We start from the raw sequence: 25,972 nt of genomic DNA on the forward strand, positions 1-25,972 counted from the left end.
ATATTATAAAGAGTTTATATATATTTTATTTGTTCTATTTTATATAGAGAAGAGAGAGTGTATAGTATAAACAGAGTGTATAGATATAATGGTTATATTGAATTGACATGGAATTATATTTTTAATAATTTTCGTATGATAATTTCTGAAATATTCACAGTGAGTTTCGTGAAAGGGCGAGGTCTGTTTGTATTTTTATTTTCTAGGAAGTTGTAGGTAAATTAAAGCACATTAAAAATAAATATATTTTTAAGGTTTATTTCATATTCAAAAAAATTATTGTAATCAGTGACTTATCATCAACACTAAATAAATAAATCTGACAAATCTATCTCTTTACAGAGAAACTTGAAAAGTATCAACGTTGGATCAAATGAAACTGCTGTCTATATCAATATAACAAATTATAGAGATTAATCAAAAGAAAACATTAGAAATTAATCGCAATAAAATAAATTAAATGAAAACAAAGATTGAACTGACGTATAAACAGTATAAGTTTTGATTGTTAATTACAAGTTTCCTATGAAATAAAAGATAGATAATATTGTTTATGTTTACATCTTTTTATTGTTTTATTGTATGTGTGTTTGTGATGGATAGGTGTCGCGTGCACGGTAAGACCAAAACCTGGAACTATATGTATATATATATAGACAGAATAGTGTCTAACTTATTTACGTATATCATCACTTAGAAGCGTATATAAAACAGTTTACTAACAAAGTCACAACCTGGAACTACATATATATTACAGAAAGAATTGTTGATATCTATCTTCCGTACGAAACCTGTAAATCATTATTTAAGACTGAATTGTGCCTTTATATTTTACTAATGTATACGACAAAACAAAAACCGGGGACATTAATTTAAAATTTAACAGTTTGAATTGTGTCCAGCATTTTAACGTAAACAATCTGAACCTGTAAAACTATAAGGTTTGATCTGTCTAGCGTGTGTAGCGAGACCAAACCCTGGTACACTATACACAAAGGAGTTTACATTGGGACTATCATGTATGAATTCAGCTATCACCAGCATCAGTTACAGGGACCAGATAGGATAACTTACAGACGGGATTTAATGCAAAATATAGGAGACAACGCGGAACGTGAAAGGACTAGAGTCAAAACATTGAGAGGGGCATTTTTGGAATTACAGAGGAGTCTTCCTGCCGTACCCCCGGACACTAAGTTATCTAAGTTAGATGTTTTAGTTTTAGCCACAACATACATAGCACATTTAATGAGAACTTTGAATGACGAGGAAGAAAATCAAAACTTTGCTGCAAATGGAATCTTACACCCAGTAAAGGTAGGATCACATAATCTTAAAATCGTAATTCTAATTTGCTATGAGTAATATTTCCGTCCATTGGATTACGCCTGCTCCATTGCATTCAAGCTATATATCCATCATGGTGTTACACCCGATCGAACGATTCAAACTATATTTCCCAAGGTGAAACACCCGCTCAAATGCATTCAAGCTATATATCCATGGTGTTACACCCGATCGAACGATTCAAACTATATTTCCCAAGGTGAAACACCCGCTCAAATGCATTCAAGCAATATTTCCCTAGTGTTACACCCGATCGAACGATTCAAATTATATTTCCCAAGGTGAAACACCCGCTCAAATGCATTCAAGCAATATTTCCCTAGTGTTACACCCGATCGAACGATTCAAACTATATTTCCCTAGGTGAAACACCCGCTCAAATGCATTCAAGCTATATATCCATGGTGTTACACCCGATCGAACGATTCAAACTATATTTCCCAAGGTGAAACACCCGCTCAAATGCATTCAACCAATATTTCCCAAGGTGAAACACCCGCTCAAATGCATTCAAGCTATATTTCCCTAGTGTTACGTCCTGTTACACCAAATAACATACTGTAAAGGGCCCAAACAAATTACTTATGTTGGAATGGGTATAAAGTATTATAATTATTCATCACACACATTTTATTTAGAGAGGCAGACATACTTTCAGACCACACATTTTATTTAGAGAGGCAGACATACTTTTAGACCACACATTTACACAATAAGACTTAACAAGTTGAATCTTCACACTCGTAAAACATTTATTTTAATTTTCGCTCCAGTATATTAACTTCGCTACATATATACTTTCATATAGTATCTTTATGTCACAATCATCATTAAATAATTATATGGGGACGAAGTCCCCAATAACAGTAGAAAATTCAATAAAAAAAAAAATTCGGGAAAATTTCCCGAATTTTTCATTGTACTAATGAACTCAAAATCGTTCAATTTTTTTTATGTCATGTTTTGAAATCCCGGACCTGCGCAGAAATGTACAATATACTTCCTTTTTCCGGTCTCGTTTGTATGAAACTTTGAGTAAAATATATATTTATCAGTCTAGTATAAAATAGGAAGGAACGCGCAATACTTATTTCATTTTTAATAATTCCTTGATATGAAAAAACGTTACCTAATGATAGCGTTTCTTGTTTACATTGCATATGACGTCATAATTTAAATAACGTCACAACTAAAATCCCTAACAACAGAACCAAAATCGGAAACGTTACTGTATTTCCGTGTCTTTTTTTTGGACAAATAATTGAGTTACAAAATAATAATTCATACAGACTTCGTCCCCATTTACAGGTAATGCCTGCCTCATATTAAAAAAAAACATAGGCCTGGCTTCCGAAAGTACCTTATGACTAGGACATGTCTTACGATGATCTTAGGACATTGCACAGAAGTAAGATATTTGGAACCAAACTTAACTGCAACTAATTGCATTCTTGTGATTTTAAAACAGTTTTGAAAATTGATTTATTCAAATAATTTTATTGTTCAAAGATCGAATGTTCATTTAAACATGCATGGATTGGAAAGAATTTCATTTCTTTCTATCTGTAATAAAAAAAGATATAATATGTAAACATAACAAAATCTACATCAATACACATGCACACAAATCATTGGTCCACAAGGGGCACAAGAAACAAATTACACATATAAAAGGGGCACAAGAAACAAATTACACATATAAAAGGGGCACAAGAAACAAATTACACATAAAAAAGAAACAAGTACCATCTTCAACGTATGTGTTTTTGTCACACTTTATCTTAAGTATTATATGTTGTACCTATAATTAAGAATATGAAATCTAGGAATCTTTCACCTCCCTGAACATACAAGATAGAAAGTACATTACTTTGGTAGATTTGTATTTTCACTTATGTATACAAGTATAGTTTAAAATATGCAATTGAACTAAAGCAGTTATTAAATCTTTAGCATTTTTTGACCCACCTACGATAGTAAAGGGGCATTATGTTTTCTGGTCTGTGCGTCCGTCCGTCCGTCTGTTCGTTCGTCCGTCCGTCTGTTCGTTCGTCCGTCCGTCCGTTCGTTCGTCCGTCCGTTCATTCGTCGTACCGTCTGTTCGGCTGTCCGTCTGTCCCGCTTCAGGTTAAAGTTTTTGGTCAAGGTAGTTTTTATTGAAGGTGAAGTTCAATCAACTTGAAACTTAGTACACATGTTGTTTATGATATGATCTTTCTAATTTTAAAGCAAAATTCAGACTTTTGACCCTAATTTCACGGTCCACTGAACATAGTAATGAAAGAGCGAGTTTCACGTTGAAGACTTTGGTCAAGGTAGTTTTTGACGAAATTGAAGTCCATTCAACTTGAATCTTAGTACACATGTTCCCTATGGTATGATATTTTTAATTTTAATGCCAAATTAGATTTTTTACCCGATTTCACGGTCCATTGAACATGGAAAATGATAGTGCGAGTGGGGCATCCGTGAACATTGAACACATTCTTGTTTTCAAACACATAGAAACCCTAATTTGCTTTATTGTTTTTAAATAAAAGAAATATAACTTGTTGATTGTCACATACTGAATTTTTTTAATACTTTTAAGCTAACAAAACGAACATTTCTATCCGATTTATTCTTTTTTATGAATACATCCAGAGGAGCCTTTGTTTGATAAAACAGATTGTTTCTTTGAAACACGGCCATATTCAATTCGAGATTAGTTTAAACAATATTTTATTTTCAAAAAGTGCACGAAATATATGAATACGATATAAATACAGGGATTCGGAAACAAGAAAAACTTATATAAATCCGTCTCCCTCGAGATTATTTGCAGATATTTTAAATTTACATAAGGATGTTCTTAAACAATTTTTTTTATCATAGTCAAAACATTGATTGAACTTTTAAATAATTGAATAGTTTTCCATTGGAAGCATCTGTTTAGACTATGACCAGGCTTATCAAATTATAAATTGCTCTATCAATAAATGTGAAAAATTAAATTTCTTTCGTCATACTAAAAGAATTAGAAAAAGGCCCCCATATATTGATATATGTAAACTCAAAACTGACCGATCAGTTTTCAGTAAATTAAAACTAAGTGCCCATTCCCTAGCAATTGAAAGAGGGCGTTATACCAACATTTGAAAGAAGTAAACGCATTTGCTTATCCTGTAACAGACAGGAAATTGAGGATGAATACCATTTCTTCTCAATCTGTCCATGCTATAAATCATTGAGGGATACCTATATACAAAATATTAATAAAAATTTTAATTTCAATTTTATTAAATTGCAGTCCGCTATAACACTGAAGCATTTGACTGCACTTTTAAATAGCAGTCTACCAGTCATTATAAAAATTACCATAAAGTATATCAATGATTGTTTTTTTATGAGAACATCTGTATAACTTGTATTTCTTTTAATATGCAACCTAATTTTTGTTTGTGTTCTTATTTTTAATTGTTCATGAACATTAATAATGTGTTAACTGTTGATATTTATAGTCTTTTTCTTCTTCGCTGTGAATACCACTGTCACTTTAATATAATTATAATCAATTTAACTATTGTCAATTTATTGTCTTAATTTTGTTTGCCATAACCATTTATGTAAATGTGTTTGTGCTAATAAATATTGTCTATTGTCTATAAAAAATTGGAGATTTTCAATGAGACAACTATCAACCAAAGAAAGTTAAATTTCTTGATATAAAATGTATATTGTCCAAAATGATTGAACTCTTGTTCGTGTAAACAATTTCTAGATACTTTGAAAGAAAATGTACCAAAATATTATGTTAGTCTTATGAAGCTCTTGACTGCATTCACCACAGGTGCTTGAGGACAGGATCCTGTATGAGGCCCATATAGTCCCTCCCCCCCTTTTTTTTAATCATAAATCTCAGATTTTTCTATCTATATCACTTATTTGTACTTATTTGTACCATATATACTAATATACCATATTTATACTCTTAATATGCATGTTTACTATCAACGTGAATCTCGACTATAGAGCGAAGCGAAAGGTTGCCAACTTCGTTTCAAGAAATTGGGGCAATGGTCAGGAAAAATTGTTTTAAAATCTAATAAAATGTCTCTTACCGGTCTAATCAACGAGTACTTGCTGTTCCCACATAATTATCCTTATCGAATATCAATATCCAGACATAATATATTACTGTTTAAACACTTTTAATTATTTTTTTCGCTGGTGGTGTTGCTGTTTTTTGGTCCATTCAACTTCGATCAACGGAAGTTACAAAACAACGACATCTGTGTGGTCTTCAGCTCAAGAAGGATAACTCCACTTGAAAACGCGGGAAATTAGATGAGTTCCGGGGTAGAAAAAGTCAGAGATTTTCGAAATGTTTACATTCGAAATTCTCTTATGTTTTCTTATCCAGCATATACCCCGGAACTCATCTAATTTCCCGCGTTTTCATGTGGAGTTATCCTTCTTGAGCTGAAGACCACACAGATGTCGTTGTTTTGTAACTTCCGTTGATCGAAGTTGAATGGACCAAAAAACAGCAACACCACCAGCGAAAAAAATAATTAAAAGTGTTTAAACAGTAATATATTATGTCTGGATATTGATATTCGATAAGGATAATTATGTGGGAACAGCAAGTACTCGTTGATTAGACCGGTAAGAGACTTTTTATTAGATTTTAAAACAATTTTTCCTGACCATTGCCCCAATTTCTTGAAACGAAGTTGGCAACCTTTCGCTTCGCTCTATAGTCTAGATTCACGTTGATAGTAAACATGCATATTTAGAGTATAAATATGGTATATTAGTATATATATGGTACAAATAAGTACAAATAAGGGATATATATAGAAAAATCTGAGATTTATGATTAAAAAAAATATATATAAAAAAAAGGGGGAGGGACTATTTGGGGCTCATACAGGATCCTGTCCTCAAGCACCTGTGGCATTCACACGATAAATTCAGGCGGATAATGTTTTACATCCGTCAGTATAAATATGTATTGCAAAATTATTCCTTCTTATTAATACCAAATATCAGACTACTTAGGAATAGGAGTTGTTTCCCTTTCCCTAGATAGAGATGCCAGCTAGAAACTTAATTTTGTATGGTCTTGAGAAACGATGAAAGGCCGTCGGAAGGGGATGATAAATGGCTGGCCCTTGATAAGAGAGAGTCACATCTCTTGCACGTAAAAGACACCCTTGTAGATTTCGAAAAAGAGTAGGCTAATGCCGCAAAGTGGAAAGGGATTAATAAAAGCCTATGTCTGTGTCAATATTATAAGGGACAACGATCCCAAATAGCAGTACTTGTAAATAGATTTAATTATGTCTATGTTTATGTCTTTGTCAATATTATAAGGGACAACAATCCCAAATATCAGTACTTAATAAAATTGAGAATGGAAATGGGGAATGTGCCAAGGAGACAACAACGCGACCATAGAAAAAAACAACAGCAGAAGGTCACCAACAGGTCTTCCATGTATAGCGAGAAATTCCCGCACCCGGAGTCGTCCTTCAACTTGTAAATATATTTAATTATGTCTATGTCTGTGTCAATATTACAAGGGACAACAATCCCAAATAGCAGTACTTGTAAAAAGATTTAATTATGTCTATGCCTATGTCTGTGTCAATACTATAAGGGACAACAATCCCAAATAGCCTATGTCTGTGTCAATAATGTAAGGGACAACAATCCCAAATAGCATATGTCTGTGTCAATGATATAAGGGACAGCAATCCCAAATAGCCTATGTCTGCGTCAATAATATAAGGGACAACAATCCCAAATAGCCTATGTCTGTGTCAATAGAATAAGGATCAACAATCCCAAATAGCCTATGTCTGTGTCAATAATATAAGGGACGACAATCCCAAATAGCATATGTCTGTGTCAATGATATAAGGGACAACAGTCCCAAAAAGCCCATGTCTGTGGCAATGATATAAGGGACAACAATCCCAAATAGCCTATTTTTTGTGTCAATGATATAAGGGACAACAATCCCAAATAGCAGATGTCTGTGTCAATAATATAAGGGACAACAATCCCAAATAGCCTATGTCTGCGTCAATAATATAAGGGACAACAATCCCAAATAGCCTATGTCTGTGTCAATGATATAAGGGACAACAATCCCAAATAGCCTATTTTTTGTGTCAATGATATAAGGGACAACAATCTCAAATAGCAGATGTCTGTGTAAATAATATAAGGGACAACAATCCCAAATAGCCTATGTCTGCGTCAATAATATAAGCGACAACAATCCTAAATAGCCTATGTCTGTGTCAATGATATAAGGGACAACAATCCCAAAATAGCCTATGTCTGTGTCAATGATATAAGGGACAACAATCCCGAATAGCCTATGTCTGTGTCAATAATATAAGGGACAACAATTCCAAATAGCCTATGTCTGTGTCAATGATATAAGGGACAACAATCCCAAATAGCCTGTGTCTGTGTCAGTAATATAAGGGACAACAATCCCAAATAGCTTATGTTTGTGTCAATTATATAAGGGACAACAATCCCAAATAGCTAGTACGTAAGTGAGTATAATAATCATTAGAAATGTCAATGAAAGCTCTTCGAATCACTAGTTAATAGTTGAGTTAATATGTAGGACTCGGAGGTACGATTGGGAAGCTGAAGTGCGATGGTCCTTTCGCTGATTTTTCATTAAATATGTTATTGAAAACTTCTTTTGATATTCAGTTATTATGTCATTGAAAGTCTTTTGATTCATCAGTAAATATGTCATTAAAAGTCTTTTGAATCGACGGTTAATATGTCTTTAAAGTCTTCTGAATCGTCAATATATATTTCATTGAAAGTCTTCTGAATCGTCAGTAAATATGTCATTAAAAGTCTTTAAAATTATCAGTAAATATGTCATTGAAATTTTTCTTAATCGTCAGTGAATATGTCATTGAAAGCCTTTTTAATCCTCAGTAAATGTGTCATTTAAAGTCTTTTAAATCGTCAGTAAATATGCCATTGAAAGCCTTCTGAATCAGCAGTAAATTTATCTTTTAAAGCCCTTTGAATCGTCATTAAACATGTCATTGAAAGCCTTTTGAATCATCAGTAAATATGTCATTTAAAGTCTTTGAATCGTCAGTAAACATGTCATTGAAAGCCAATTGATTCATCAGTAAATATATCATTGACAGCCAATTGAATCATCAGTTAATATATCATTGAAATCCTTTTCAGACTTAAGAAAATATGTCATTTAAAGTCCTTTAACGCGTCAGTAAATAAGTCATAGAAAGCTCTTTGAATCATCATTTAATATATCATTGAAAGCCTTTTGAATCATCAGTAAATATATCATTGAAAGCCCTTTGAATCGTTAAAAACATGTCATTGAAAGCTCTTCGAATCAAAAGTAAATATGTCATTTAAAGCTCTTCGACTAAAAATTAGATATGTCATTGAAAGTCATTGAATCATCAGTAAATATATCATTGAAAGCATTTTGAGTCATCAGGAGATATTTCATTTAAAATCTTTTAAAGCGTCAGTAAATATGTCATTGAAAGCCCCTTGAATCATCAGTAAACATGTCATAGAAAGCTCTTTGAATCATCAGTAAATATATCATTGAAAGCCTTTTGAATCATCAGTTAATATGTTATTGAAAGCTCTTCGAATCAAGAGGAAATATGTCTTTGAAAGCCAATTGATTCATCAGTAAATATATCATTGAAAGCCAGTTGAATCATCAGTTAATATATCATTGAAATCGTTTTGAGACTTCAGAAAATATTTCATTTAAAGTCTTTTAAAGCGTCAGTAAATAAGTCATAGAAAGCTCTTTGAATCATCATTTAATATATCATTGAAAGCTATTCGAATCAAAAGTAAAGATGTCATTGAAAGCTCTTTGAATCGGTAAAAAACATGTCATTGAAAGCTCTTTGAATCAAAAGTTCATATGTCATTTAAAGCTCTTCGAATCAAAAGTAAATATGTCATTTAAAGCTCTTCGAATCAAAAGTAAATATGTCATTCAAAGCCCATTGAATCATCAATAAATATATCATTGAATACCTTTTGAGTCATCAGGAAATATTTCATGTTAAGTCTTTTAAATCGTCAGTAAATATGTCATTGAAAGCCCCTGGAATCATCAGTAAACATGTCATAGAAAGCTCTTTGAATCATCAGTAAATATATCATTGAAAGCCTTTTGAGACTTCAGAAAATATGTCATTTAAAGTCTTTTAAAGCGTCAGTAAATATGTCATAGAAAGCTCTTTGAATCATCAGTTAATATATCATTGAAAGCCTTTTGAATCATCAGTAAATATATCATTGAAAGCCCCTTGAATCGCTAAAAAACATGTCATTGAATGCTCTTTGAATCAAAAGTAAATATGTCATTAAAAGCTTTTCGAATCAAAAATATGTCATTGAAAGCCCATTGAATCAGCAGTAAATATATCATAGAAAACCTTTTGAGTCATCAGGAAATATTTCATGTAAAGTCTTTTAAATCGTCAGTAAATATGTCATGCAAAGCCCCTTCAATCATCAGTAAACATGTCATAGAAAGCTCTTTGAATCATCAGTAAATATATCATGGACAGCCTTTTGAGACTTCAGTTAATATGTCATTTAAAGTCTCTTAAATCGTCAGTAAATATGTCATTGAAAGTTCTTTGAATCATCAGTAAATATATCATTGAAAGCCTTTTGAATCATCAGTAAATATATCATTGAAAGCCCTTTGAATCGTTTAAAATCATGTCATTGAAAGCTCTTTGAATCAAAAGTAACTATGTCATTTAAAGCTTTTCGAATCAAAAATATGTCATTGAAAGCCCATTGAATCATCAGTAAATATATCATAACAAACCTTTTGAGTCATCAGGAAATATTTCATGTAAAGTCTTTTAAATCGTCAGTAAATATGTCATGCAAAGCCCCTTCAATCATCAGTAAACATGTCATAGAAAGCTCGTTGAATCATCAGTAAATATATCATTGAAAATCCCTTGAATCATCAGTAAATATGTCATTGAAAGCCCCTTGAATCATCAGTAAACATGTCATTGAAAGCTCATTGAATCATCAGTAAATATGTCATTAAAAGCCTTTTGAGTCATCAGGAAATATTTCATGTAAAGTCTTTTAAATCGTCAGTAAATATGTCATTGAAAGCCCCTTGAATCATCATTAAACATATCATAGAAAGCTCTTTGAATCATCAATAAATATATCATTAAAAGCCTTTTGAATCGTCAGTTAATATGTCATTTAAAGTCTTTTAAATCATCAGTAAATATGTCATTTAAAGACTTTTAAATCATCAGTAAATATATCATTGAAAGCCCCTTGAATCATCAGTAAACATGTCATTGAAAGCCCCTTGAATCATCAGTAAATATATCATTAAAAGCCCCTTGAATCATCAGTAAATATGTCATTTAAAGTCTTTTAAATCGTCAGTAAACATGTCATTTGAAGCTCTTTGAATCATCAGTAAATATGTCATTAAAAGCCTTTTGAGTCATCAGGAAATATTTCATGTAAAGTCTTTTAAATCGTCAGAAAATATGTCATTGAAAGCCCATTGAGTCATCAGGAAATATTTCATGTAAAGTCTTTTAAATCGTCAGTAAATATATCATTGAAAACCCCTTGAATCATCAGTAAGTATGTCATTTAAAGTCTTTTAAATCGTCAGTAAATATGTCATTGAAAGCCCCTTGAATCGTCAGTAAACATGTCATAGAAAGCTCTTCGAATCACCAGTAAATATATCATTGAAAACCCCTTGAATCATCAGTAAAACATCTAAAGTCTTTTAAATCGTCGGTAAATATGTCATTGAAAGCCCCTTGAATCATCAGTAAACATTTCATAAAAAGCTCTGTGAATCATCAGTAAATGTATCATTGAAAACCCCTTGAATCATCAGTAAATATGTCATTGAAAGCCCCTTGAATCATCAGTAAACATGTCATTGAAAGCTCTTTGAATCATCAGTAAATATGTCATTAAAAGCCTTTTGAATCATCAGTTTATATGTCATTTAAAGTTTTTTAAATCGTCAGTAAACATGTCATTGAAAGCCCCTTGAATCATCAGTAAAAATGTCATAGAAAGCTCTTTGAATCATCTGTAAATATATCATTGAAAGCTTTTTGAATCGTTAAAAAACATGTCATTGAAAGCTCTTTGAATCAAAGTAAATATGTCATTAAAAGCTTTTCGAATCAAAAGTAAATTAAATATGTCATTGAAAGCCCATTGAATCATCAGTAAATATATCATTGAAAGCCTTTTGAATCATCAGTAAATATGTCATTTAAAGTCTTTGAAATCGTCAGTAAATATGTCATTGAAAGCCCCTTGAATCACCAGTAAACATGTCATTGAAAGCTCTTTGAATCATCAGTACATATATCATTAACAGCCTGTTGAATCATCAGTTAATATGTCATTTAAAGTCTTTTAAATCATCAGTAAATATGTCATTGAAAGCTCTTTGAATCATCAGTAAACATGTCATTGAAAGCTCTTTGAATCATCAGTAAACATGTCATTGAAAGCCCCTTGAATCATCAGTAAATATGTCATTGAAAACCCCTTGAATCATCAGTAAACATGTCATTGAAAGCCCCTTGAATCTTCAGTAAACATGTCATTGAAAGCCCCTTGAATCATCAGTAAATATGTCATTGAAAGCCCCTTGAATCATCAGTAAACATGTCATTGAAAGCCCCTTGAATCATCAGTAAATATGTCATTGAAAGCCTTTTGAATCATCAGTAAATATATCATTGAAAGCCCTTTGAATCGTCAGTAAATATGTCATTGAAAGCCCCTTGAATCATCAGTAAACATGTTATTGAAAACCCCTTGAATCATCAATAAACATGTCATTGAAAGCCCCTTGAATCATCAGTAAATATATCATTGAAAGCTCTTTGAATCATCAGTACATATATCATTGACAGCCTTTTGAATCATCAGTTAATATGTCATTGAAAGCTCTTTGAATCAAAAGTAATTATGTCATTGAAAGCCCATTGAATCATCAGTAAATATATCATTGAAAACCTTTTGAGTCATCAGGAAATATGTCATTTAAAGTCTTTTGAATCATCAGTAAATATGTCATTGAAAGCCCATTGAATCATCAGTAAATATATCATTGAAAACCTTTTGAGTCATCAGGAAATATTTCATGTAAAGTCTTTTAAATCGTCAGTAAATATGTCATTGAAAGCCCCTTGAATCATCAGTAAATATGTCATTGAAATCCCCTTGAATCATCAGTAAACATGTGATAGAAAGCTCTTTGAATCAAAAGTAAAGATATCATTGAAAACCTTTTGAATGAAAATTAAAAGATATCATTGAAAGCCCATTGAATCGACATTATTGAATGTCCATAAATAATCACTAAACAGGACGTCGAAAACCCTTGAAATCGCTGGTACTTGAAAGTGCTTTAAATAATCAGTAAACTTGTCATTAAAAGCCCCTAAAACACATTTGTTAGACAATTCTTTCGGTTAAGAATAAAATACCACTCTTTTTTTTTCAGAAATGGCCGATGAGGTCACGTCTATATGCCGGTATTTTATCCAGTACGTTTCCAGTGTATACAGGAAGACATGTCGAAAATAGACAGAACAACGACAAACACAACACATATCCGTATCTACAGAATGACATGTGACAGAGCTCTGATAAAGAGAATAAATGATGAACTATATTTTATCCGTCACGTAAATACAAAATAGTCGGGAGACTAACAAAGGACAAATGAAAGTGTTATGCACAATTCAATTAGTTAGAAAAGTGATGATAGGGCACAATTTATTTATAAGACGCAGTATGTTTTGGAGATTTCACCTGTATATAATTCAGTACAAATTAAAACTAATAATGTATTAACGTATATGCATTTACTTAAATAAAAGAAGATATGGTATGGTTACCAATGAGACAACTCTCCATCCAAGTCACAATTTATAAAGGTAAACCATTATAGGTCAAAGTACGGTCTTCAACACGGAGATTTGGATCACAATAAACTCATCATAGATACCAGGATTAAATTTTGTATTTACGCCAGACGCGCGTTTCGTCTACAAAAGACTCATCAGTGACGCTCGAATCCAAAAAGATTAAAAAGGCCCCAAAAAAAAAGTACAAAGTTGAAGAGCATTGAGGACCAAAATTCTTAAAGGTTTGCAAAATACAGCTAATGTAATCTATTCCTGAGATAGAAAAGCCTTAGTATCTGAAAAATTCAAACGTTTTGTAAACAGGCTAGTGATACCCTCGGAGAATTAAAACTCCACCAGCAGTGGCATCGACCCAGTGATTGTAAATAAACTCATCATAGTTACCAGGATTAAATTTTGTATTTATGCCAGACGCATGTTTCGTCTACAATAAACTCATCATAGATACCATGACTAAATTTTGTGTATACGCCAGACGCGCGTTTCGTCTACAAAAGACTCATTAGTGACGCTCGAATCCAAAAAAGTTAAAAAGGCCAAATAAAGTACGAAGTTGAAGAGCATTGAGGACCAAAATTCCTAAAAGACTACAACGAGTAGCAAGCTATAAAGGCCCAAAAATATAGTGTAAAACCAGTCAAACAGGAAAAACAACGACACAATTTATATAAAAAACGAGAAACGAGAAACACGTATGAACCACAACAACAAACGAAAACTACTGAACATCAGAATCTGACAAAGGACTGGTGCAAACAAATGCAGTGGTATGGCAAGCCGTTCTCGTCAAAACTATGTTTAAACCATTTTTCGAAAAATTTACACACTGAGAATTACAATTACACACTGAGATTTCATAAAGACGCACTGAGATTACAAAAATGAAAAACACACACTGAGAATTGAAAATTACACACTGAGAATTGAAAATTACACACTGAGATTTCAAAAAGATACACTGAGAATAAATAAACTGAAAACACACACTGAGAATTTGACATTACACACTGAGAATTTAAAATTACACACTGAGATTTGTGCGCACTTTTTATGCGCACATATCTAATTAGCATACTTAATCTGAATCTATTACAAGCTTAAAACAACTAGGGGACAGAACTCGTTAGTCCTTCGATTTGGTTCCAAATTATTTATAAAAAAAACTTTAGAAATACAAGAACAAGAAAACACCCACTTACTCTTATTACAAAATATAACCAAATGGTGAAAAACTTTATCAAAATTATAAGAAAACATTGGAACAATCTGCAAAAAAACAAAGAATGCAGTGAAATGTTTACTAAAGTGTTTATTATAGCATATAAACGTAACAAAAATATAAACGATTACCTTGCGAAATCAGGGTAACAGTTGGAAGACTTTTGAAAAGGGACCCATGCTTAAACGGTTTTAAGTAAAAAAAAAAATCCCGATATACTGGTAGTAATGATCTGAATTATAGGCAACACACTTATGAATATGAGCGATGTTAATATAAAAAAGAAGATGTGGTATGATTGCCAATGAAACAACTATCCACTAAAGACCAAAATGAAAAGACATTTACAACTATAGGTCACCGTACGGCCTTCAACAATGAGCAAAGCCCATACCACATAGTCAGCTATAAAAGGCCCCGATAGGACAATGTAAAACAATTCAAACGAGAAAACTAACGGCCTTATTTAGTGTAAACAAAAATTAACGAAAAACAAATATGTAACACAACGACAACCACTGAATTACAGGCTCCTGACTTGGGACACAGTTTTGACGTGAACGGCTTGCCATAGGTGGTACCTATTAAAGCGTTTAAACCCACTGTATGGCAAGCCGTTCACGTCAAAACTGTGTTTAAACCCTTTTTTCGAAAAAAAATACACACTGAGATTTAAAAACCTAAAATAACACACTGAGAAATCGAAATTACACACTGAGATTTAAAAAAATACACTGAGAATTCAAAATTACACACTGAGATTTAAAAAATACACTGAGAATTCAAAATTACACACTGAGATTTTAAAAAGACACACTGAGATGAAATAAATTGAAAAACACACACTGAGAATTGTTAATTACACACTGAGATTTCAAAAATACACACTGAGATTAATATGCAAATTACTAATGAATATTTATGAGATGAATAATTCAACAGATTAATATCTTGATCTCAAGAACTCTTGTCATAATGAAATGCGATTCCTTCAACCAACATTCGTAATAAATTTCAAGACTAAATCCCGCTAACATGTTTAACCCAGCCACATTATTTATGTATGTGCCTGTCCCAAGTCAGGAGCCTGTAATTCAGTGGTTGTCGTTGTGTTACATATTTGTTTTTCGTTAATTTTTATTTACACTAAATAAGGCCGTTAGTTTTCTCGTTTGAATTGTTTTACATTGTCTTATCGGGGCCTTTTATAGCTGACTATGTGGTATGGGCTTTGCTCATTGTTGAAGGCCGTACGGTGACCTATAGTTGTAAATGTCTGTGTCATTTTGGTCTTTTGTGGATAGTTGTTTCATTGGCAATCATACCACATCTTCTTTTTTATATTAACATCGCTCATATTCATAAGTGTGTTGCCTATAATTCAGATCATTACTACCAGTATATCGGGATTTTTTTTTTTACTTAAAAACGTTTAAGCATGGGTCCCTTTTCAAAAGTCTTCCAACTGTTACCCTGATTTCGCAAGGTAATCGTTTATATTTTTGTTACGTTTATATGCTATAATAAACACTTGAGTAAACATTTCACTGCATTCTTTGTTTTTTTGCAGATTGTTCCAATGTTTTCTTATAATTTTGATAAAGTTTTTCACCATTTGGTTATGTTTTGTGGGTGTTTTCTTGTTCTTGTATTTCTAAATTTTTTTCCACCCTTCACTATTACCTGAAATATCAGTGAAACATCACAACATAGATAGACATACTATAAAATATCAGTTGAAAATAGCTTAACTCAACCAAAAAGACACATCAAGATAAACAAGTAAACATACACTGAATGAATCAATTTGATCTATGACAAAATTTGTAACTACACAATTATCAATAAGACAACTATAACCTTGAACAAAATGCCGTTAAATAAAATAACGTAAACAGCTAAATATAATAAATTTTGTTGTAAGAGGTATGTCTTAATTGTTTTTGGATACATAAATACTCTGCCACATCCGGTCTGTGTTTTCGTTAGATGTTTTCTGCGTTGTATCGATCTGATGAGTTTAGCACTTTGCACTTGATTTCATAATGTTCTTCTTATGTTACATTACTGTTTTGGGTTTTGAGAGGGTTTTAGCGTCAGCAAACTAGTTTAACCGTGCCACATAAAGAATTATGTGGATGTACCAAGTTTTGAGTCTGTATTTCAGAGGTTGTCTTTGGTTCATTTTGTTTTTTGTGAATCATTTGTAAATCAGACTGTTAGTTTTCTCAATAGAATTGTTTCGCAATTTCATGTATGGACCTTTTATAGCCGACTATATAAGGTCCATATGTAACTGACTATGCGGTATGGGCTTTGCTCATTGCTGAAGGCCGTATAGTGACCTATAGTTGTTAATTTCTGTATCATTTTGGTCTCTTGTGGAGATTTTTTTATCATTGGCAACCATACCTCATCTTCTTTTATAATATATATATGTACGTATATACAACTCATCTAAACATCAACCCAACAATGTTAGATCTGTAAATTTGCTTTTGCAATTGTTTTGTTCTTCTCTCGCCGGGATTCGAACCCATGCTACTGAGATATCGTGACACCAAATCGCCTGCACTGTAACCGGCGCTCTAGACCACACAACTACCTGGGATATACGTGTGACGAAAAATGTTTAGTTGGTTAGTTTGCCGAGATGCAACTTTAAACTAAAGTGTGTGTTCTTGTGGTTGTGCTGTGTTGTTGGGTGTATAAGTTTCATACACGGGCGACAAATGCCAAGTATACTCTTAAACAGGGTTACCCTAAAAATCCACTGGTAGCGTGATTAAGGGAATCCTGGTCACATAAATAAATGAATGGTGTAGTCTGAACGAAGTCTTGCAAGTTAACATAAACACAAAGTCGATTAAAAGTTCAATACTGTATTATTCAAAATCCAAAGTACATGTAACAGTAATACAAGTTTACAACATCTAAACTGCAGGCTCAACAATACGTTGACATAATCCTAAATCTTCTACGTACACTCCTCCCGTACACAAAATCGTATCTTCTCCTCGTATATCGTATCTCGTATATCTATCCCTCTACAACTATTGCTCTCTTTTATACTAATCTAGTATCCCGATTACAAAATGGTAAAATGACTCTGAACAAAGAAATATTCAACAGGAGATATATTACAGGAGCCCGGAGCTAAGGTCAACCGAAGCTGAGGTCAACCGAGGCACCTGTATAAACAAAGCAACGGGGCATCAGCTGCTTAACATGATTGATTTGACATTTAAGAAGTATAATCTGATTGAAGGCGATAAGCATAGATTGTAAGGAATGACTTTATAACGGTTAATAAGAATACGTAATCCGAATATAAAATGATAATAAAACTCACTGATGCATGTAATAAACGAAAACGTTACACAGTCTCCTTTTAGCCCTGAACTTCCACTGTTCAGTTCATGCACCATAAAAAAAATTAATTAAATTATAAAAAGTACTCATTTTATAGTGGTATATCCTAACTATTCCTGGAACACTAAAAAAAACTTGGAATCCAAGAGTAACTTATAAAAGACAAAATTAAATGTGTTCCAATTGACACCAAGCAAATAGTTAGGGTCACAGGTTCCATATTTTCATAACTTTAAAAATAATTTTTGCGAACAAAATTGAAGTCTATGTAAATAAAATAAGCACCTATCAAAACAAGAAATATAACAAAATATATTTGCTGACTAGTGCTGACAATGATATATTTCATGTCTACAAAATAATTTAGATTTAAAACTTTTAAAACAATAGAATTTACTGTTGTTTAAAAATAAAATGTAGTTAATCATTGTTTAAAGGGCTTCGAGACACCATAACAATGTGTTTAGGGTCTCCAGCACCAATTTATACTTTTAAAGGGCTCCGTGACACCATAACAATATGTTTAGGGTCTCGAGCACCAAATAAGTTTAAATTTCTACTCATAAACAAACACAGAAAACTTCTGTATAAAACAACATAGTTTACACAATAAATAAACAACTGTTCATAAAGTCACTTGGTTTATTCACTATCTTCTTCCGTCGTTTCATTGTGTTATTTTTTCCTTTTCATTAGACCGTCCATGCCGGGTGACCGACACCTGGCCTCTGGTGTCGATCTGCTCTGTGTAAATCTGTCTCTCGATAATCTCTACGGTCCCTTTCTCGGTTCCGGAAATTCTGGTGGACGATTTTTAAACATCGGGGATCTGCCTCTTCCACGCCATCTAAAACGGTTATAGAATCACCCTTGGGATCCTTTACCGCTATTCTGTGAGAAATTATCAGGAACATTATTTCTGTCGACATTTTCTCTTTGTGTTCCTTCTGCCTCTACAGTTACATCTTCGTCTCTATCCCCGTCTTCAACTTCAAATATCGACCGCTGAATCGGTTTGAAATGTTTGCCAGCAAGGTCTTTTTCTCCAACTCTTAAGCATTCGTCCTGCATCGAATTAATTACCGCCTCTTGCAGGGTATTATGTCTGGTTCGCTTGAAAGCAAGGCGAAAATCTTCTGATTGTGCGCACTTGTCAAGAAAATCTTTAATAGAGTTCTTCTCTACAATCTCAGGATTGCCCGGATACGCTCTACGGTACAAATCCTCTTTGGCTTGACCGAAATCTCTCTCGGGTTTCTCTTTCTCAGTTTTGCCTATGTCACATACCTTTCTTTCATCGCCGTATGTCCAAATCTCTCTTCCATATTCTGTTTCAGGCGTTCAAAATCTCTTTTAATAATTAATGGCATCCCGTATGCAAAGGTATGCAATGGTCTCGGCTTGTCCTCTTAAAGTACCAAAAAGTAAAATCACAAAAATACTGAACTCAGAGGAAATCCAATCGGAAAGTCCCTAATCACATGGCAAAATCAAATGACAAAACACATCAAAAACGAATGGACAAGAACTGTCATATTCCTGACTTGGTACAGGCATTTTCAAATGTAGAAAATGGTGGATTGAACCTGGTTTTATAGCGCTAAGCCTCTCACTTGTACGACAGTCGCATCAAATTTAATAATACTGATAATGATGCGTGAACAAAACAAACAGACACAATAGGTAAAAATGTCACAAATAAAGGTAAAAAGTCGTAATTCGGTAGATCATATTCTTGAAAAGGGAACAGGATTGAAGTAACGACATAAGGAACATATTTTATCTTTATAACAGATATTATAACGGAGTACCCTACGTGCCTTTTCATTGTTCCATACATTTAACTCGGATATATTCTCAAAGTATTGGATAAATACATTACAGACGTCATCGCTTACTCCGGAAAACGTTCTACGGACAGGATATTCGTTCGCTGGTCAAACATTGCTCACACGAAAACACCTGGCCTCACGGTCATAAAACTTTCGAGCATGATTTTTGTACTCAGACTCGAAAATCAACCAATCAAATTTCTGGATTTCATGTTTCGAGCATGATTTTTGTGCTCAGAGCACTGAGAAAAGTTTTATGCCTTCAAGGCCTGGTTTTCGGCATATCTGTAGTTAATCCATTTGTCCGATTATGAAAATCTAGCGATTGAATTTGTTTTGTCGATAAGCCTTTGTTTTCCGATTTTTGTCCGTTAAAAACAGGGCTATTGGACTAGGACAGGAGTAAAAGGGCATTTCATCTGAATCATAGGGCGTATCACTTTCATCCATTATGGTGCAAGCCGGAGTCCCGTAAATATACTTTCCACGAATGTCATCAGGTCTTCGTCTCTTCTCGGACCATGTTTGTGGAGGGTTGTCTGTTTCATGACCATTAGAAAAAAAATTCCATATTAATTGCAGAACAATTGTACAAATCAATAGTCCTCTTATAACTATTAGTCCAGTCATGACTTCTGTACTTATAACTATTAGTCCAGTCATGACTTCTGTACAACCCGATTGTTAGGAAAATAAATCCATGCTAATGCGACGAGGCTGCTACTGAGAGTAAGCAAAATAATCCATATTTGCCAAAATTTCTCCCAACCATTTTCTTTTCCACTTTGCGTATTGCTAATCTCCTGGACAGCTCTATCCTGATTGTTCCTCGGTGAACAATGCCCGATTCTCCGGCGATACCGGTTATCTTGCATAGTCTCCGTGTGAACATCACGGAGAGTACTAGTGGCAGGAAAACTACTTAACCCAGAATCTGCTGGGGAAATTACTTGATTTGTTAAGCAATTCTGCCTAACCTCAGAGAGCATTGGAGCCTGAGTTGATGTCCTTGTTGTTCTTCTTAGTATTTCCATTGTATAATCTCTAGCAATTTCGTTGAAGTCACACACAGTAAATCCCACCGCTGCCACCAATGAGACGAAAAAGGTTTAGTTGGTTAGTTTGCCGTGATGCAACTTTAAAATCTTTAAATCCCGATTACAAAATGCTTAAATGACTATGAACAAAGAAATATTCAACAGGAGCTATATTACAGGATGCCGGTGCCCGGAGCCCGGAGCTAAGGTCAACCAAAGCTGAGGTCAACCGAGGCACCTGTGTAAACAAAGCAACGGGATACCAGCTGCTTAACATGATTGATTTGACATTTAAGAAGTATAATCTGATTGAAGGCGATAAACATAGATTGAAACGAATTATTTCATAACGGTTAATGAGAATAAGAAATTCTTAGTTTTTCGAAAAATTCAAAGTTTTGTAAACAGGAAATTTATAAAAAAATAACCACATTATTGATATTCATGTCAAAAACCGAAGTGTTGACTACTGGGCTGGTGATACCCTCGGGGACGAAACGTCCACCAGCAGTGGCATCGACCCAGTGGTGTAAATAGCTATCAAAGGTACCAGGATTATAATTTAATACGCCAGACGCGCGTTTCGTCTACATAAGACTCATCAGTGACGCTCATATCAAAATATTTATAAAGCCAAACAAGTACAAAATTGTAGAGCATTGAGGATTCGAAATTCCAAAAAGTTGTGCCAAATACGGCTAAGGTAATCTATGCCTGGGATAAGAAAATCCTTAGTTTTTTCGAAAAATTCTAAGTTTTGTAAACAGGAAATTTATGAAAAAAATGACCATTTTATTGATATTCATGTCAACACCGAAGTGTTGACTACTGGGCTGGTGATATCCTCGGGGACGAAACGTTCAGTTGTGTAAATAGTTACGTTTTTTCACTGTTGCGGGTTTTGTGGTTGCTCATAATTGCTTACATCTACCTTATAATTTGAACTTTGGTGGATAGTTGTTTCATTGGCAATCCTACCTCCTTAATTTTATAGTTTTATTATATTATATTATATATTTGACAAATAATTGCATAAAACTCCACTTATGATATTGATATTGTCATTTGTAAACTGCAACGATTTAATATGACACATAAGGCGTAAGCATATAATAGCTATATTATATATCAAACATCAGGTAATATTTCATCGTGTTTCGGATACAATTAGCGCATGTGAACATTTTGTCGTGATGTATATTAATGTGATAATAAGATTCATTTGGTATTAGATTTTGTTCAATAAATATCACCTAAAGTTCGAGTGTTAATTTCTTTTATCAGCTTTTAAATTGAAAACTGATGAATTAAATTTAATATATTATAACACCACCTGCAATCCTTGTTAATTGTTATCTTATTTTAAAGTTCAATCTTAGAACTTTTATGGTACCACTAATAAATAATTACATGAAGGAGCTGGTTGTATGATATTTTCTTTTTGTTCCGAAATGATAATTTCCAAACTAATCTCATATTGATGAAGTGTGATGCTTTTTAGTTCAAGTGTCTTTTTGAAATATATCACACATCTTCTTTGACATTTATAAACCATATTTCAAATGAGGTATACCCCAGCTTCTTACCATCTGTTTAGACGTATAACAAAATTCTCCTTTGACGTGTAATATGCTGTTTTTATTTTAGTACTAGCTATATAGAATGATTGATTGATTGTTGTTCAATGTAATTTGTTGATTTAAGTGTAGTGCTAGCTATATATAATGATTGATTGATTGTTGTTCAATGTACTTTGTTGAATTAAGTGTAGTGCTAGCTATATATAATGATCGATTGATTGTTGTTCAATGTAATTTGTTGATTTAAGTGTAGTGCTAGCTATATATAATGATTGATTGATTGTTGTTCAATGTAATTTGTTGATTTAAGTGTAGTGCTAGCTATATATAATGATTGATTGATTGTTGTTCAATGTAATTTGTTGAATTAAGTGTAGTGCTAGCTATCGATTGATTGTAAGTAGATGTTATTTGTTGTTTTCAGTGTAGCAATAGTTACATAGAATGATCGAATGATTGTTGGTCAAGGTTATATGTTTTGTAAAGTGTAGAACAGGCTATATAGAATGATCGTGTGATTTTTGTTCAATGTTATATGTTGTTTTTAGGGTATTGATTGCTATATAGAATGCTCGTGTGATTTGTTTTCAATGTTATATACTGTTTTGAGTGTAGAGCTAACTATATAGAATGATCGTGTGGTTTTTGTTCAATGTTATATGTTGTTTTATGTTCTAAATTCACTGTGTTCCAACGAACATAAAGTATTTATGTGCTAAATCTCTCTAGATTTTTGTAAAGCATATATATCTGAGCACATTCAGATATGTACCTTTATACGATAAAGGCATAATAGAAAAACTAAATACATATTTAGGTACTGTTAGGTGCAATGACAATCTCAATTTTAATAACTATAGATCCAGAGATCACAATATTTCTAATGTCAAACATCATTAATACCGGTAAAAGACAAAATCTACAAAATATATACAAAACACATAAATTCTTTACATACAACTTCGATACATTAAAAAAGAAAAAAAACAGAATTCTTAATGAAAATTAACCTTTAATAAAAAAGAAACGTACAATGGTCACTGCCCAAACCTCGAGAGTTAAATCTCGTGCAAACTTTCACTACATACTGACCGCAAAAACCGGTTTACAACTATTGTGAAAACACAATAGAATAAATTACCTACTTCAAAAATCATACGCGAACCGCACATACATATATTTATGTTCAAAATTCACTGTGTTCAAACGAACATAAAGTATTTATGTGCTAAATCTCTCTAGGATTTTGTAAAGCATACATATCTGAGCACATTCAGATATGTACCTTTATACGATAAAGGCATAATAGAAAACTAAATACATATTTAGGTACTGTTAGGCGCAATGACAATTTTTAAGTACATATTATATACCAATATTTTGAGATACTGACAAATGCTTCTGTAAACTTTCTAATACATAGCCATCTTTAGCTTGATCGGATTTCCACCGACCATGTTATTTAAATAACCTATCTGAAATATTGCTTTGAGCGGCAGCTGTGGCACCACCCGATCTAAAACTATGCAGACCAAAATCTTTAGAGTTACAACCAATCTCTGATAATGCACATTTAATCAATTATCTCGCTCTTGTATACGACAATCTATAGTGTTTCTTCCTTAGAACAAAATTATGTGATTTCTTCAAAAATGACAAAGGTCTAAATGTATACATATCTGAAGACAAATCAATATTTTATATTAAACAGTCTAGTATTGTACATGGACATTGTGGAAGTGTCAAGCTTTGATATCAATACATGTATGCCTTTCCTGTAACAGTCTGTTGTACTCTTCTCAATACAAATGTCTATATATTGACTACAAACTGAAATGTGCTTTGCTTTTATATTACAAAGTTCTTGATACCTTAAAAATCCGGTATAAGATAGTGCACACATTTTTAATAGGCGTACATCTTTAAGAGAACGACCAACTAAATTGTACTTAATCGAAAATAATTTGATCATAATATCAGAAGCAACTGGACTCTTTTTCTCTATAGGTCTGTTCAATTTTCTTCTTGGTGCTTCTACGATCAATCTAACCATTTCAGAATCACATGGATTAGCTACCCCAGCACGATTATGTGACCCATTTAATTCCATAAACAGCGGATTCTATAACGCTAAAATGATTAACTGATTGAATTAAATTTTGTAAATATAGACCTACATATAATTCTTGAAAGGGTAAAACACTTTTAATTTCAGAGTATTTTTCAGTCCATTTAACGAATCTTTTAAAATATCCAGCATATTTTTCTACTGTAGATTTTGCACGAGCATCAAGAATATTACAAATGTTAATTATTTCAAATACAAAATAACAGATCATTTATTGAAATCAACCTAGCTATATCAATAATATTAAAAACTGATCATGTCATCATGTTTATTTTTTTTTTCATCACATTTTATCAAGTTGTATTAAACATTATTATCATACTTGACTTTTTATACTAATGTATGCAATGTATATGTTTGCATTTTATTTGATTTCTCATGATGAGGGCCTCAGGGAAGATTAGTTATATAGCTAACTGTGTAACCCTCTTAAAATAAAGTATTGTTGTTGTTGTTGTTGTTGAAGATAAACTATTAAACAATGATTTAAGTTCAGGATGTTTAATCTGTTCGTTCTGTGACCAAAATCCAACAGAAAATATTGTCTGCAAAATATATATACAAAATAAAGTTATAAATATAAAATATAGTACCTTGAAACTATATCCATACTAGTCCAGAGACTTGGTAAAATAATACAATCTATAACAATAGTCCAGCGACCAATAAGATGAGGGTCCAGTGACCAAAAAAGGCAGTCCAATGCGTGTACACAGTAACATCATAGCAAAACGCAATACCCAGTGGTAATATAAATCTGTAAAATAAATATACATATTACACAACCGAAGCATTTTAAACGTATAGCTAATATTTTCCCGTGAAATTTGCTATTAGAAAACAAGGAGTTTAAATTGTTACCAGCAACAAAAATTATTTCCACTTCATGAAATTCTAAAACATCAACAACATAACAAGCGTATTCCGAGTTCTGTTTAAAAATCAAAAGCAGACTGCCATTTAGGAACACCAAGTGTACCCTCTGCTCCACAAGAAACTAAATGGTTACTACAGTTACTAACTAGACTAATTGGCGGAACTAACCAGTTGTTCTCGCCATGCCATTTGCAAGTGAATGCATCTATCGCTGATGTTGTAGAATTCCAATATTTCGAATTAAACCTAGTCAGCTTTGTATTATGCATGTTCGCAAACCTATCAACAGTAAATGATCCCCAGATGCTATTAAAAAAATTGAACAATTCAAAAGATATGCCCCAATCATCAATGTCAATAATTCTACTCAAAGCATCAGCCTTTTCGTTTTCCTCTCTAGGAATCCACTGTGCATATAATGAAATATTGCACGACACACAAGTATTAAAAATTGATCAAGCTAAACCTTGCAAGTGGGGTAATTTGCTTTCTTTCTCAATAGTACTATAAACAGCATTTTGATTATCTGTGATAAAAGTAACTCAACTGTGTTTTAATACTTTTGCAAAACTTTCTAATGTT

At 32.8% G+C, this 25,972-nt stretch overlaps 1 protein-coding gene across 2 annotated transcripts; it reads left to right on the forward strand.

Moving 5' to 3' along the window:
* The first annotated feature begins 679 nt into the window (after positions 1-679).
* LOC139506137 (transcription factor 24-like) lies at positions 680-13,242 on the forward strand. 2 transcript variants are annotated; one of them, XM_071295369.1, is made up of 2 exons: positions 680-1,317; positions 12,920-13,242. In XM_071295369.1, the coding sequence occupies exons 1-2, from the start codon at positions 1,018-1,020 to the stop codon at positions 13,052-13,054; spliced, it is 435 nt and encodes a 144-aa protein (XP_071151470.1). In that variant the 5' UTR covers positions 680-1,017; the 3' UTR covers positions 13,055-13,242. The 2 variants fall into 2 exon arrangements, 1 of the variants encoding a protein (XP_071151470.1); XR_011659949.1 differs by lacking the exon at positions 680-1,317 and adding an exon at positions 7,799-7,904 and having other exon boundaries at positions 12,920-13,009.
* The last annotated feature ends 12,730 nt before the right edge of the window (positions 13,243-25,972 follow it).

Source organism: Mytilus edulis, chromosome 1 (genome assembly GCF_963676685.1).
Source record: "Mytilus edulis chromosome 1, xbMytEdul2.2, whole genome shotgun sequence".
Taxonomy (NCBI): Eukaryota; Metazoa; Mollusca; class Bivalvia; order Mytilida; family Mytilidae; genus Mytilus; species Mytilus edulis.